Genomic DNA, 16,320 nt, shown 5'->3' with positions numbered 1-16,320 from the left:
GGCTCCATTGTTCTCTTAAAGGCAGATTAAACTTGAGAGGGCTGAGTGCGCAGTAGGAGAGCCGCTTAAACACCTAGTTTAGTTGATCTCAAGGAATTAATTGACTTTGCTGTGAAGTTTGCTAAAAGTTCAGTCTTTGAGGCCAAGAGATGTTTTCATAAAAACATATCACTACAGTTTTGTTTTTCCCTGTTCTAGGAACAAGCCAGAAATACTGGGAGAGCACTCGCAATCCTAGGCAGCCACTACATCAGCCCCAGTTTGCAGACCTTTTTAAAACTGCACACTGTCATGCTGATTATAACACTGAAGTCAGAACCCACATAGAGGTTGAATTGCTGGTTTTCTTAATGGACTTTGATTCAGCGATCCTAAAAGCTAATAGCATCATGTACACCAGGCCCTGAGCTAGGTGCCCGCATGCTTGGCCAGTACAGTGCTTACAGCAGCTTTACAGAGAAGGTAGTACCTGTCCTTCGCTCGTGGAGAAGCAGCATTCCAGAGATGGTCAAACCACTCACAGAATCATGCCTTTGGTACTGAGTTCATGCCTCTTTTAACCACCTTGTTGGCATTAATTTTGTGTTTAAGTTGAAGGCGTTTGAAAATAATTAGGAAATCTGCCGATAATGTGATGCTAAGATTTCATAACTCCATCTTTTAGGGCAAGTGATTTGGTGATGAAGGTGGATGCGCTCCTGTCAGCGCAGCCTAAAGGAGAGGCGCGGATCGACTACCAGTTCTTCGAAGACAAACACAGGTATAGAATTAATGTTGGATTCATGCTCATTCCCGAGTGCTAAACTCTTAGGCTTTCCATTGTCTCTCATCCTTTGTGTTTCCATATAAGGTTTTTATATAAGTTGTTAGAGAAATGAGAAGTTTAGTGTGCAGTTTTCTTTGCATGTTAGTGTTCACATATAAAATGAAGTTTCTCCCAGTTTCATGAAATAAACTGGGAAATAAACTTGAAACAATTCTGAGTGTACCCTTTTAATGAAAATAGCATTTAATGAAATACAACAGCTATAGTTTCCTGATAATTGAGAAGTACCTGGATTGCCCAAATCCTGCTTAAATACTTGTCTCTTGTTGTTTATCATTATTATTAAAAAACTGTTGTTTCCAAAGAAAAGTATATTTAGGATATGAAGATGTCCTGCCTTTTTATTCTTCAGCTTTTTTGTTTTGAACACGGATGAGGTTGCAGGACTTGTAAAGAATAGCCATGTGACTGACTCTGTTCCCTGTCACTCGTGTGCCTGCTGTCTGTAGCCTATACTTGTCTGCAGCCCAGATTTACCAGTTATTGCTGTGCCACATTCAGTAGTTCCTATCTGTGTGCAGCGTGCAGCACTTGTTGATCGGTATATTTGTACACACGTGTACTCTTATGTTTTTTTCTAGCATTTGAAAACTCATTGCTGACATGTCATAAGATGTCTAAGGTGTTCAGCAAATGGAGACTTGATCCACACTACTGTGAATTAGCAGAGAAATGTGACCTTCATGCAGTAACTAATACAAATCTGCTCAGATTTCTCCGATGTCCTAGACCACACATTGGAGCTATTTGTATATCTTTTTAAATTTTTATTTTTATTAATTACACTTTATTCACTTTGTATCCCCCCATAAGCCCCTCCCTCCTCCACTCCCCTTCTTCATGCACACCCCTCCCCAAGTCCACTGATAGGGGAGGTCCTCCTCTCCTTCCTTCTGATCTTAGTCTATCAGATCTCATCAGGAGTGACTGCATTGTCATCTTCTGTGGCCCGGTAAGCTGCTCCCCCCTCAGGGGGAGGTGATCAAAGAGCAGGCCAATCAGATTATGTCTTGTATATCTTGACTCTCCTTTTAATCTGAGAGTCCTCTATAGACCTCCCCTCCCCTTTCTTTTATGGCATTGACTTGTCCAGGCAGATTATCTTTGGAACCCCGTGGTATGGGGTATTTCCTTAAGACTGGACTAGTTTGCTTTTCTGGAAAACTCAGAACACCTGCTCTAGATATTTACTCCTATATTTTTTTTTAATTATGTATCTGTGTGGATATGTGCATGTGTGCAGATGCCTGTGGAGGCCACAGGCTGTTGGATCCCCCTGGAGTGGTAATTATAGAGAGTTATGAGATGCCTGATGTAGGGGCAGGGAACCGAACTCAGGTCCTCTGCAAAAGCAGCATGAACTCTTAGCTGCCGAGCCATCTTTCCAAGCCCATATCGCCTCATTTATCGATATTTTGCTGTCTGTTTTTCCCCTCTCCCACCCTGTTCTCTAATCTAGGGCCCATGCATGCTTGGCTGTCACTCTGATACTGTTGTACATCTTCAGCCTTCCTGTTGCTTATGTAGCAGAGGCCTGCGTGGTCCAGGCTAATCCTTCGGTAGTTTGCCACCAACACGGCACTGTTCGCAAGCTGCTCCTCTCTTTTCAGCACAGAGCTCTTTAGAAGTAGCTCTTTATCTACTCAGCAGAGAAACAGCCACTGACCGCTGTCCCCTCTGCCTTCGTAGCCAGGTCCTCAGTGAAGACTAAGTCCTCTCTAGAGTGTTCTGTCTCTGTGAGCTGCATGAGTTTTACATAATTAAAGTTGCCCTAGTTACACATTCTGTATTGATACAATAGAAATTCTTATCGGTGTTGTGTTAGCCAAGTGTTTGATACATATAAATCAAAATTCCTCAGTTCTATTTTTAAAAAGGTTTTATCTGTTCAGGTCATCATGTGGATTTCTTTGTTTCCAGCTTTTCAGTAGGCTGAAACTGCTTTCCTCAAATTAAACCCACTTACTTATTACATAAAAACTGTTATTATTTCTGCTGCAAATAAAAATGACTCAGCCATTAGTTCTATGTGCCCTTAGTGTGGGCCTCGGCCAGCCAGCAGCAGGGTGTTGTCTGGGAACCTGCTGAATTGTCTTTGGCCCTACAGCTGACCTCTAGTATCAGGATCTGCCTTAGCAGAGTTCCCCAGTGACTCCTGTGACCGTGACTTGGCCGAGCACATTATTTTTAGACATCTGCTTTATTCCTCCAATGGAATGTATGATCTTCTGCTACGTTTGGTGTCATTCTAAGGTTTTCACTCATCAGTACAAGCACGTGGTGGTGTTGGCTTATATTGTGCCATTCTCATGTGACTCCTTTCCTTGAGTGTTCTAGTCTCTTTTTATAGAATATATGTGTGATTTAAAAAAAATAATTTTAATTCTTTTTGTGTATGGGTGTTTTGCTATGTGTATACCCATATACCCATGTACCATGTCCTTGGAGAGCAGAAAAGGGTGCTAGGTACTCTAGAACTGGAGTTAGGGATGGTTGTGAGCACCCATGGGTTTTGTTTGTTTGTTCTCTTTTTTTGTTTGATTTTGAAGACAGGGTTTTTCTGTGTAGCTGTCCTGGAACCCAATTGATAGACCATGCTGGCCTTGAACTCATAGATGCGCCTGCTTCTGCCTCTCAAGTACTGGGATTAAAGACGTGCCCACCACTGCCCATCTCAGGGGTGATTTTTTTTTGAGAATAGCTGCAGTGGAAGAACAACTGTCTTGTACTGAAGTGATTGTTGGCAGTGGACTGAACTCAGAGCCATTGAAGCTAGAGACTGCAGACATCTGCTGTAATAATAACAGGCTGTGCCAACATGGTGGCTGCTTCCAGAACACCTAGCATTTGAAACAACCACCACAGCAGCTGCACTCGAGCTACGTGCTTTGCTGGATGCATTCTACTTTGTGCTGTACTTTTACCACAGGGGCCAAGTGTTCTTGCTCTATAAAATTTGCATCAGATCAAACAAAGCAATAACTGATTTTGGAGAAGGGGTGAAGTCTCAATACTTTGAGAGTCACTGCTTTTGTTCTCTTTGCCTTTTCATTGGTAAGAGCTTTCACTGGGTGCCCTGATGCAGTGTTAGTGGTAGTGAGCATGAGAGACCTCTTCTAGACTTACCTCAGAAGGTGGCAGAGTGCACTACTGTATCCAGAGGGGGCTTTGGCATGCTTGTACTCACAGCTTCCAGTTCTGCCATCACGAGCCTTGCTTAGCTCCTTGGAGCCTTAGCTGTAGCTCCTTCTGCTAACCAGCAGTGTTCTTGCTGAAGCACCCGCATGATTCCTTTTCTTAGTGCAACGGAAGCTCCTGCTCCTCTTAGGCTGCCCGGGTCACTGTGATTCAGACAAGGCCCTGTCCAAGAAAGCTGAATGGGAGTGGACGGATGCTGGTCCTCTCTTGTTAAGGACAGTGGAGCATCCTGGCATTCAGGAAGTCTGGCTGCCCAGCAAGCCTGTCTCAAGAAATCAAAAATAAGTAAAACGAAAAGGAAACAGATGAGCAGGTTGCCTCAGCAGATGAAAGTGCTTGGCGTGTAAGCCTGGGGACTTCAGTTCGATCCCTGGAACCAATGTAAAGATGGAGGAGAGAAGGGATGGGGCTACAACAAGGGTAAACTGAACTTTAAAAAGATGGAGGAGAGAACTGACTCTAGCAAGTTGTCCAAAGGATCTGCACATGTGTGCCATGGCACATGCACACTGTGGCTTATAACTGGCCCCTAACAGAAACAAATAGAAGTAAGATGAGTAAAACGTCAGAATGTATATAACTGACCCCTCAGCAATAAGATGGAATTCTTTGTCCCTTTCTCTTCCATGTAAATTGTTTTAGGTCTTAAGGATTGAGTTGACAGTACATGATAGCCACAACAATGCGCATGAGTTCTTGTTTGACTTTAAAGAAATCTTATATGGGGAAATATGGTGCACATTGTTTACAGGTCTCAAGCCACCTAAATAGCCGTAAAAACAGTTGCAGCATATAACGTGGTGAACATAAACTAGTTCTTACTCAGGATGCTGGGTGTGCAGGAACATGGAAAGATGCTTAATTGGAATAGTGAGGAAGGGGCATTTTATTTACTTATTTTGTTTGTATTATTGTGACAGGGATGTGATAGTGTGATGCACACGTGGAGGTCAGAGAGCAACCCGTAGGAATTGGTCCTCTGCTTCTACCATGTGGGTGCCAGGGATCAAAGTCAGGTTACCAGGTTCTGTGGCGAAGCTCCTTTATCCTCTGAGACATCTTGCTACCTTAAGAAATTGTACTTAAGACCAATAGTCCATAATTACAACTGACTTTTATACAGTATCTAAAAAAGATTGCACAGACATACAGTGAAGTTATTGTAAAGTGAGATTTTTTAGAAAATTTCATTTTTCTGTTTTACACTTTTCTAGAGTGTGATGTTTGGTTAATTGATGGTTGATTGATTGCAGTGTTAAAGACTGAATCCAGATCCTCATGTGTGCTAAACAGCATTGTAATCCTGAGCTACATCCCCAGACCCATTATTGTTAATTTAATGATTTTTTTTTTCTCAAGCTTTTCTTGCCTGGAAATAAAAATTGGTGCAATGTTCAGTAAATGTAAGAAGTAAACATCCAGGATATTTAGCAGCTAGGATTTGTAGTGCAAGCATGTACTGGGTATTTAGGAGGCTGAGGCAAGAGGGTTATAAGTTCAAGGCTAGCCTGGGCAACTTAGTAAGACTGTCTCAAATAAAAAGTGAAATAGGACTGTGGGTGTAGCTTAGTGGTAGGACTCTTGCCTAGGAAAGGAATGGAAAGAAAGCAAAAACAAAAAAAGTATAGTTCCAGTCTGGCTTTCCAGTCTTCCCACAAATTTTCAGTGCCTCTTGTCCAGGGTTTTATAGCTTAGGCTATAGCTTTAGTCTCAGAGTTGATTGCCTTTTTAGCTCGTTGGTTCTGACGTATTGTTTGAAGTGCTAAGAGGGCTAAATTATTGGTATTCTATACTGGTGGCATCCTCCATCAGTCTACTTAACTGTTTCCTGTTCCCTCTACCCTAACGTTTTGTACTTTTGATTTTTTTCAGTGCAATTAAACTGAAGCCCAATGAAGGGGAGACGTACTATGACGTGGTAGCTGTTGTTGACCCTGTCACCAGAGAAGCACAGAGGCTTGCCCCCTTGCTCTTGGTAGGGCTGCTGTGGAGGTGGTTCTCGTCTTTAAACAAGGCGGTCATAGGCTCTGTGGCCTTTTTGGGCACTTCCTTTGTACCTTAGACATTTTCTAGAGGAGTTGGACAGTGGCATTTTCATAAGGGGTGTTAAAGGCTTGTTTTCCTTATGGATTGTATCATGTCTTTTAGACATGGATAAGAAGCTGTACTTTTGTGTCTGTTTAAGAAACTAACCAGTACAGCACCCTAACATTTCGTTTAAGGGGTGTGTGCGTGTACACACGTGTGTGTACTTAGCTTGTACTTGGAGCCTTACACATCCTATGTGGCCACTCTGCCCAGTGAGGGATGTCTTTAGCCCTAGCTGGTATTTTTTTTAGGATAGTGTGATCATCTGCTCTTCTCTGTAGATGTTAATGCATTTTTTTAATGTGAACTTAAGCAATGCGGTTATGTTTTCCTAAATATTGATCGTTTACCTGCTGTTTCCTCACAACTTAGTGCTATGTGAGGAGCAGTATCTGCAATAGCCTTTTTAAAAACCGTACATGCATGCATGCATGCATTCATTCATTCATTCGTTCATTCATTCATTCAGATTGTCTGTCAGCCTGTCTGTGAGCACATATGTTACAGTACATGGGGAGAGATCAGAGGGCATCTTGCAAGAGTTAATTCTTATCTTCACCATTTGGGTCTCAAACTTGGCTTGGAAGGCTTGGCAGCAAGCACCTTACATACTGAGCCATTTGCTCACCCTCCCCTGCCCCTTTTTGGGACCACGGTTTAAGCATGCATGTAGGGTACACTCTGCATTGGAGCTCTGAGTTCCAAACCGTCTCCAGTGAAGACCTAATGCAGGTGTTATCTTTATATCTCTTCTTGAGATCATAAAAACGCTTTGTCTTCCAATTGATTGTGAAATGATACACTTCTGAACGAAAACCTAAATATTTTGTTATCTGGTTTGCTTTTTTAGGTTTTGACTCAGCTGATAAACATGAATCTAAGAGTATTTATGAATTGCCAATCTAAACTTTCGGACATGCCTTTAAAAAGGTAAAATGCAATTTAAGGAACATTGGTTTTAGGTGGAACCAAGTCTAGAAATTGGTAGTAGGTGGGAAGAATCAGGTATGTTGTTGGGTGGATGTTGTATGAAAGGTCATCCATTGACTGCTCTAGTTAGTCATTTTGAGAGCACGGGATGGGCTTGGGAGCATTTACATGGCCTCTATACAAGCTACTTGCACATTTACCTCTCACTAGAAAAGAACAGTAGCCGTTTGTTCTCATGGGGAAGGGGACAGACTTGGCTGTGGGGTGGCCATTGTGGAAGAAGTGTCATAATGACAGTGGTAGCTTAGCACATGCCCTGGTTGTGGACAATGTCTTGTTGGATGAAGGACAAGCTCTATAGTTAGAGTCTTTGTTGTTGTTTGAGTTTTTTGTTTGTTTGTTTGATTGATTGAGACAGGGTTTCTCTGTGTATCCCTGGCTGTCCTGGAACTCACTCTGTAGACCGGGCTGGCCTTGAACTCACAGAGATCCATCTTCCTTTAGCATTAGGACTAAAGGCGTGCACCACCATGCCGGCTACAGTTAGATTCCTAATGGATGCCAACTGTTCTGCGAAGGATGGAGGGAGCCCCAGCCTCCACTGCTAGCTTTCTGCTCAGAAAGGTTTCATTATTACCTGCATCGTTTTCAGTGCTGCCATGAGAACATACACATTCTGTAGGGCTGGGATTTTAAGACAGAGGGTTCTCCTCAAAGAGGATAGTGCTCAGAAAAGTGGTTGTGACCCTGACAGCCACAGTATGAAGTGGTGTCTCTTTAATTATTCCCCTTTCCCTTCTCTTGACTCTATACTAGACCAGAAGATGTTTTTGCTTATTCATGTCCTGGTCTGGAAGGATACGGTTTAAATCTAGTTTTTGTTCACCTGTGTGGGCCTGTGTGACTGTGATTGCATCAAGAAGCCTAACGCTTCTGTTTTCATTTCAGCTTTTACCGTTATGTCTTGGAACCAGAGATTTCTTTCACTGCAGACAACAGCTTTGCTAAGGGACCAATAGCAAAGTTTCTGGATATGCCACAGTCTCCACTCTTTACTTTGAATCTGAACACACCTGAGAGTTGGATGGTAGAATCTGTCAGAACACCATATGATCTTGATAATATTTATCTAGAAGAGGTAAGAATGTAGTTTTTGAATATCGAACCATGTATAAAATCTGTTTATTATTTATTCTGTGGGGATTCTCTGACCTGAGTGGTGGACATCACTGTTCATGTCTCACGTCCTCCTTCACAGCGGCAGCTTTATTCAGATGCTCTTTATTTTCAGTAAAGGTTGCCACATACACGTTTTGATGTGTGCGCAGGCCGGTGCTGCTGTCCTTGCCATCTCAGTTTCGCCGGCCTTCGTTGCCCTGAGAATCAGCTCCATGTTGTGCTGTATCCAAGTGACTGACAGAGAGGAGTGCTTTATTTGGGCTCATTTTGTGGCGGGGAATGTGGAAGTGGCTTGGCCTTCTGTGGTACCAACCAGGAAGCAGAGAAAGGTGGATTCAGATGGCTTTCTCCATTTTGCTGTCTTACTCATTTTGGGAACCCATCCCATGGAACATTGCTGCACATTTAGTGTGGTGTTTCCTCCTGAATTGAGCCTCTCTGGAAAGGCCCTCACACATTCCCAGAGGTGTGCTTCCAAATCTAGTCTAGTTGTCAGTGAGTATTAGTCGGCCCCGTGGTTGTTACGGGGCCCCTTAGCATGTACTCCCTGTGCCCTGGCAGTTAGCAGCGCGGTGTCCACTTCTGAGAACATTCTGCTCTGACACTGTCCGGGTACTTTCTTGGTGGTCTTTGTGACCGACTGACTTCCCTTGATAAATTGTTTTCCAAGGCACATGCATGTGAGCATACCTATTGATTCTCTATTTTGATTGCCACATAATGTTCCATTGTATGGACATGGTGGTGTCCTTTGTGTGTGTCCCAGCGTAGATGAACATTGGATTGTTCTGTAGTTGGCTCTTAGGAGAATGCTGCTGTGGATATGTGGACAAGCCGTACCCAGCCACTACCATAGGATGTAAATTCTTCTTCATTCAGGGCTTTTCACAGCAATGTGTGGAATCTTAACCTGTCATCTCTATTTTCGAAATAACTATATTATCTTTTATTTCTTTCTCCAATCAAATTCTTAGGCTTATACTCATTTGACACTATCTCAATCAAGATCCAGAACATTTATCCCTAGAATTCCTTTGCAATCCCTTTGTAGACTCTTTCCCACCCCACCACAGTCAGTGATCCACTCTCTCAAATCACGCTCTCTCATCATAAAAGATGTTTTGTTGCATTATCTATCTATCTATCTATCTATCTATCTATCTATCTGACATCATCTATCTATCTATCTATCTATCTGACATCATCTATCTATCTATCTATCTATCTATCTGACATCATCTATCTATCTATCTATCTATCTGACATCATCTATCTATCTATCTATCTATCTGACATCATCTATCTATCTATCTATCTATCTGACATCATCTATCTATCTATCTATCTATCTGACATCATCTATCTATCTATCTATCTATCTGACATCATCTATCTATCTATCTATCTATCTATCTATCTGACATCATCTATCTATCTATCTATCTATCTATCTATCTGACATCATCTATCTATCTATCTATCTATCTATCTATCTATCTATCTGACATCATCTATCTATCTGACATCATCTATCTATCTATCTATCTATCTATCTATCTATCTATCTATCTGACATCATCTATCTATCTATCTATCTATCTATCTATCTATCTGACATCATCTATCTATCTATCTATCTGACATCATCTATCTATCTATCTATCTATCTATCTATCATCTATCTATCTAGTGGGGTTGGGGTACACTATGGTGTGCATATGGAGGTCAGGGAACATCTGTGGACATCAGGTCTCTTTCTACCATGTAGAATCAGGGATCGTGGTCAAGTCATCAGCTTTGGCAGCAAGTGATTTTTATCCTCTCGGCCGTCTCCCTGACCCCTGGGGAATGCATTTTGAGTGTTCATGCATAGTATTCAGGTGGTTTAATTCTGACTTTTCAGGTGGACAGTGTAGTGGCTGCTGAGTATGAGCTGGAGTACCTGTTACTAGAAGGACATTGTTACGACATCACCACAGGCCAGCCGCCTCGAGGACTACAGTTCACCTTAGGAACTTCAGCCAACCCAACTATTGTGGACACAATTGTGATGGCCAATCTGGTAAGTAAGGAGTTTATCAGATGGTAAAAGCTCAGTCTAGTTTAGATGTTACAATCTATGACAGAACAGTTGCGTTCTGAACCATGGAGTGAAATAAGTTTTAACAATGGATTAAATGTAGTCAGTGTAAAAAGTCATTGGTTTGGTTATGCTTGGAGATTGCATTTATATGCCAGTTAAATGGCAAAACACACTGCCTTGTGCTGCTATCCCTCCTTTCATTGGATGTCCCCAGGCATGGTCATCATATTGTCTCCTCAGTGAGGCACAGAGGCCAGCTTCTGGCTTCATGGTTTTGTTCTGCTAGGGTCTTTGTTTCTTAGCTTGTTGGTTGATAGTTTTTTAGTTTGTTTTGCTTTACTTTTCCCTGATTTGTTAACTATTTTTAAAACTTTTTTAAATTACCATGGCAGTAAGATCCTGGGTTCAATATTCAGTATAACCAAAGACAGGAGGGAGGGAGGAAGGGAGGGAGAGAGGACGAGAAGGAGGGAAGGGTAGATAAATAGGTTTCCTGCACACATACTTGATCTGACCTTTCAAAAGAGAAAGTAAGTATGTGTCTGAAACCGTTTAAATTTTAAAGGGACCTGAAACTTTACTTTCTTTGTGTCCTAGGGATATTTTCAGCTCAAAGCCAACCCTGGAGCCTGGATTCTGAGACTAAGGAAGGGGCGCTCTGATGATATTTATAGAATCTACAGGTAGGAGAAGTGAAGCGGCTTTATTGTAAAGAGACTCAGCTTTAACTGGATAGTATCTGGCCTTACCCCAGGCATCTTGCATAATTAACCCAAGCTTCCCAGCACAGTAAATGTGGACAAATTTTTAGAGATGAGTTGGATAACCAGGGGTTATCCAAGGAGTATAGTGAGGTTTCTTCTCCATTGGTTTTCCTGTGTCAGAGATGTGTCAAATTTAGTTATTCTTTCCTTGTGATGCAGACAGCAGGCAGCAGCTTTGTCCACTTGATGGTCTCTGACTTTCGGAAGTGAAGTGGGGTTGGTCCTGTTTAGTGCATTGATGGGAAGGTATAGCTCTTGACCCCTGAGTAGTTAAAAGTTCACTGCATCTATTAATTACAAAACAAACCCCCAAACATCATTTTAAGAGTTGTGGTCTCTATTCTGTGTAACACAGTTTAAATTAGTCTTTAGTCCTGTGCCAGTTGGTTTAGTTTCTTAGTTTATTGGAAGTCATGAAGCTTTGGCTTCATGGTATCTTACTTGACATGGAGAAGCAGTGTGGATTATTTGTTTTGGTTTTGATGCAGAATTTTACTCTCTTGCCTAGGGTTAAACTCAAGTGAATCTTCTTCTGCTTCAGTTTCCAGAGTAGCTGAAACTATACACATGTGCCGCCATACCTAGCCTAGTTCAGATTTCTAATTCAGTAATTATGAGAATGTTTTACTGTAGTTACGTCCTCATTGTAAATAGTAGGCTTTTCTGTGATTAAGTTATTGTCCAGCTAGTTTCACAAAATGGTAATGATTCTGAATTCTCTCTCTTCTGTGTGCCCTTGTCAATCTTCCCCCTTGCTCAGGGCTCTGGTGCCATCCTCACTAACTGCTATCTAGGGTTCCTGTCTTCTTGTGCTTCCTAGGTGGACATCTCTGTCTCTAGAGTCTTCAGCTTTCTCCTTTCCTTCTGCCCGAGAATGCTGCTGTCTGCTGAATGACAGCAAATGCAGCGATGTCCTGACGTTTGTTGACTGGAAAATATAATTAGTAGGAAAAGAGTACTTAAAGTTTTTCCTCCTCTGCTACTGTGTGTCTATAAATAGAGCTGGTTGTACTGTTCTCTTTCTACCAGAGTCACTGAGTTGAGTCTGTGGTTTAAGCTTGGCCGGTTATGTTGCCTTGCCACAAGAAGGCAGGATCCGATTTTTGTTGTTTTTTCTCACACTGTAGCTCAGGCTGGCTTTAATGTCAAACTGATCTTTCTGCTGATTCCTGTTGGAGTTACAGGCGTGAGTCACCACCGTCAGCCAAGAGTAGGTCTCTTCACGTGGCTATTCCAGTTAAATGGTTCCATTGGCGGGCCTGAGTGCTCAGACCTGTGAACACACAGGCGTGTCACCCTGTGTCACGTGCTTGTCTTCCTGAGAACCTGCTGCTGTGTGCCTGGTGACCTGAAGAGGGCTTGGGGGAAGTCAGCTCACTTATCTAGCCAAGAGGGGAAGATTCTGGGAATGCGTCTTTTCCCCTGAAGTGCTTTGTTAAGGCTGTGAAGAATGGTTGGTGTGGAAGGCTTTTCTGTGATAAAGGTGATGGACAGGCATAGCACCTGATGTCTGAGTACTCAGCTGTGTTTTGGATTGTGATCTGTGCTCTCTTGTCTTCCTTGTCTCCCGAAGCCATGATGGCACAGATTCTCCCCCTGATGCCAATGATGTCGTTGTCATTCTCAATAACTTCAAAAGCAAGATCATCAAGGTGAAGGTGAGTTTCTGGCTGTGGCAGCAGCTTGTTTGTAGTCGGTAAATCGCCCCATCTAGTCACCGTCGTGGGAGAAGATAGACATCAGTCCCTGTGGCAAGGCTTTAGGGACTGTGGTCAGCCGCTGATGATGCTAACACTTGTGACTGTTTCAAGGAGAGCACATTCACATTAGCTTATTCAAATATTGTTTTACTATTCCATTTTACTTTTAATTATTGTTTTGAGTCTTACCTTGCCTAACTTACAAATTGAGCCTATCTTAATAGCTTATCTTATTTATCGTAAATAGTGTAAGCAAATCTGTAGCATATTCAGGGTCTCTACACTCAGCTTTCCATGCATCCACTAGAGGCTTGGATTGTTTCCAAGGAGGTAAGGGGGGACAACTGCATTTTGAGGTCACACTGGTATCCCATTGGAGGTGTTTTTTGTTTATTTGTTTGAACAGTTCTAGGGATACTGTTTAAGGAAAATGCCTAGAAGATAAGCTTCTAGTTTTCTTCAGCCAAGAGATTGTCCCTTTTGAGTAAATCAGAGAGCAATGCTAGTTCCATTTTATAAAAAAATGTCCCCATGGAGACTCCCACACCCCCCATTCTTTTCAGACAGGGTCTCACTGTGTAGCCCTGTTTGGCCTAGGACTTGCTATGTAGATCAGACCTGGAACTCAGAGGTATGCCTGACTGCCTCCCAAGTATTAGGATTAAAGGAATCTACCACTTTGCTTGGCCCAGCTTTGCCATTTTTTTTTTTTACAAAGTTTTATTTATGTGTACATATGTCAATGTTTGTGTGAATGTGTGCCACACTTGTGCAGGCACTGGTGGAGGCCAGACCAAGAGCATTGGTATCCCTGGGAGCTGGAGGTACACAGGTAGTTGTGAGCCACCCAGTGCTGATGCTGGGGACTGAACTCAGAGCCTCTGGAAGAGCAGTATGTGCATGCTCTGAACCACTGAGCCATCTCTCCAGCTCTGGATTGGACATTTTTATGCCCAGAATTCTTAGTGCTGTTGTTCTATTCTCAGAAGACTGGGAAATTCCAGTGACAATTCAACAGTAAGCTGATTCAACAGGAGTTTTTATAGCCGCAGCGAGGCTGTGTTTACACCTGTATTCCCAGTACTTAGAGAGTTAAAGGCAAGAGGATCAGGAATTCAAGGTCAACCTAGATAACATAGTGAGTTTGAGGCCACCTTCGGTGATATTAGACTCTGTCTCCAAAAAACACAGAATACAAGAAAAGGTGATTTTCTTTACTGTCTTTTGTCTCTCTTTCCTCAGCATTTTGAAAAAAAAAATTTCTTTTGTTCAGTTTTTTTGAGACAGGGTTTTTTTTGCATCACCTTGGCTGTTCTGGACTCACTTTATAGACCAGGCTGACTTCAAAGAGATCCGCCTGCCTCTGCCTCCCTGGGTGCTGGGATTATAGACTTGCACCACTGTGCCAGGCTGAAATTCTTTATCTTAAAGTAAAATGATTGTAGAATCAGTAACTCTTGCATGTGGTAAAACAAAGTCAGCCATTGCACACTGGATGGAAAGGACTGCTACAGAGTCCTTTGTGATAGTAAGTCCTGGAAATGGGCCCTTCATGCCTCTCTCAACACTTCCTGTCAGCTGCATTCTTCCCTAGCAGTTGTCAGCTGGAAGAAATATTCTTCTGGGTCTACTCACTCTGTCTGTACAGCTGAATTTGGTCTTTGGTTCATTATACACACTGAGTGTGATTATCATTTAGCTCAAAGAGACTGCTGCCTCTTCCCTGAAGGCTTGGACATGGGCATTCTGATAACACTTCGGAGAAATAAGATTTGTCATACACAATTGCAGGTTCAGAAGAAGGCAGACATGGTTAATGAAGACCTGTTGAGTGATGGAACAAATGAAAACGAATCTGGATTTTGGGACTCATTCAAATGGTAAATTGGCGTCATAAACAGGCTTAGCATTCTGAAGGCAAGCCAGAGAGATGCAGACCATGCACCCTTTTGAGTACAGTCATTCTTTCTAGGCTCCCTTCATGCAGCTGGAAAGTGCCCTTAACTGGAGTAAAGTCTACCACTTGATTAAGAGAGGGAAGGTGTTCCTCCATAAAGCTGGCTTCTGCTGTACTCCTCTTGATGGGTGGGGCCCACTCCTGGGAGCGGTGATGCTCGTTGTTCTACCGACCTCCCTCTGGAGAGACTGCCTTCCTTGGAGCAGCTTGTGTTTCATTTATTCCTAAGTGTCACGGTGCCTTGTGGTGCCATCCTCCTTATTACTTGTTGTCCCCATGCCCCGTCCCGCATCTTGTTGCTTCCACCAAGTCTTACCTCTAGAGCAGGAAGGAACAGGCACTGTCTCTTTCCTCTCCTGGAAGGTTGTGTCTGCCCAGCATTGTAAGTGCTGTTTTTAATTCTGTTATTACAGGGGCTTTTCAGGACAGAAGACTGAGGAAGTGAAGCAAGATAAAGATGACATAATCAATATTTTCTCTGTTGCATCTGGTCATCTCTATGAAAGATTTCTTCGGTTAGTCTTCATTATTTGTTTTGTAAATGAATTTGCTACAGTCTTTTGTGTGAAAGGTTTTGCTTGCTGTGCTATGTTTGTATATATCAAGTAATCTTAGGGCTGTGGCTGCCACATACAGTTCTGTTAGTTTGATCTGGTTCACTTGGTGAGGTAGATCCACACAGTTAGTGCTTCAGTGTGGTATTACAAGGCTATAGACCTCTATATCCTGTGTGCACCTATGGACAGTTGCTGGTTCCTTGGCCATCAAGTATTGCATAAACCAGAGACTCAGGAATTGGCACAGAGAGAACAGAACCGTGTATACTTGGCCATCTTCTACAGAGCCACAGGGCTTTAAAGCCACATCTTAGTTTTATGTGAGAACACCTTTGCTTAAAAACTGAGACTGAAATGGAAGGGAGCTGGCCTAGGCCCTGCAGCTGGAAGCAGGACAGGCCATTGATTGAAATTGTTGATGTGCTTACCAGAGGGGAAGGGTCTCAGGATCAGCTTGTGGAGCTCAGCATTGAAGACACATCACTGGAAGGTCGTCCCAATTTCAGAGCTGTTTCTCCCTTTTAGTTTTCCTCATAAATCTGGCATAAAAAATAATAAAAATAATGTTTTTTTAGTCCTTCTTTTTCCAGTAAACATCAAAGCTAAAATAACAACAGTAGTGATAACTTAGTTGCATTTTTTGGCCTAGGAATCCTGAACCTGTGCCCTCTGGTTTCCCTTCCATTTGCTGATCTGCTTTCTCTCAAGGCGCTCTGTCCAGGCTGATGGAGGCCTTGTCCCCACTACTCACTACCAAATGTTGCTCTGTCTGAGCACAGGACTTTGGAGAAAGGTGGAGTTATGACCTTGACCTCCAGTGCTGACTCACACCATCAGTTTATGGGTTGGTTCATTTAAATGTGCAGCATAGTTAGCATTTGCCTCTGTCTGTTTGGAATGTACTTCCGGCGAAATCCTCATCTCATTCGGTGACGTCCTCATAGTGCAGTAAGCACAGGTTCCCGTTAGGGAAGGTCTCTGCCTGATCGAACCATGAGTCAGCCCTGCTGTCATCGTGTGACTTTTCACTGCTTAGTG

At 42.7% G+C, this 16,320-nt stretch overlaps 1 protein-coding gene across 3 annotated transcripts in view; it reads left to right on the top strand.

Moving 5' to 3' along the window:
- Uggt1 (UDP-glucose glycoprotein glucosyltransferase 1) overlaps positions 1–16,320 on the top strand; it is a 112,207-nt gene that overhangs the window by 68,303 nt on the left and 27,584 nt on the right. For all 3 annotated transcript variants that reach the window (XM_060369855.1, XM_060369853.1, XM_060369854.1), the window contains 9 exons: positions 665–760; positions 5,897–5,999; positions 6,963–7,042; positions 7,991–8,180; positions 10,125–10,283; positions 10,902–10,987; positions 12,642–12,726; positions 14,560–14,648; positions 15,139–15,240. In XM_060369855.1, the coding sequence (XP_060225838.1) occupies positions 665–760; positions 5,897–5,999; positions 6,963–7,042; positions 7,991–8,180; positions 10,125–10,283; positions 10,902–10,987; positions 12,642–12,726; positions 14,560–14,648; positions 15,139–15,240 (990 nt within the window). The remainder of the gene's footprint in view (positions 1–664; positions 761–5,896; positions 6,000–6,962; positions 7,043–7,990; positions 8,181–10,124; positions 10,284–10,901; positions 10,988–12,641; positions 12,727–14,559; positions 14,649–15,138; positions 15,241–16,320) is intronic.

The sequence above is a fragment of the Meriones unguiculatus genome, chromosome 16 (assembly GCF_030254825.1).
Source record: "Meriones unguiculatus strain TT.TT164.6M chromosome 16, Bangor_MerUng_6.1, whole genome shotgun sequence".
Lineage (NCBI taxonomy): Eukaryota > Metazoa > Chordata > Mammalia > Rodentia > Muridae > Meriones > Meriones unguiculatus.
This window is presented reverse-complemented; position numbering and strand designations above follow the sequence as displayed.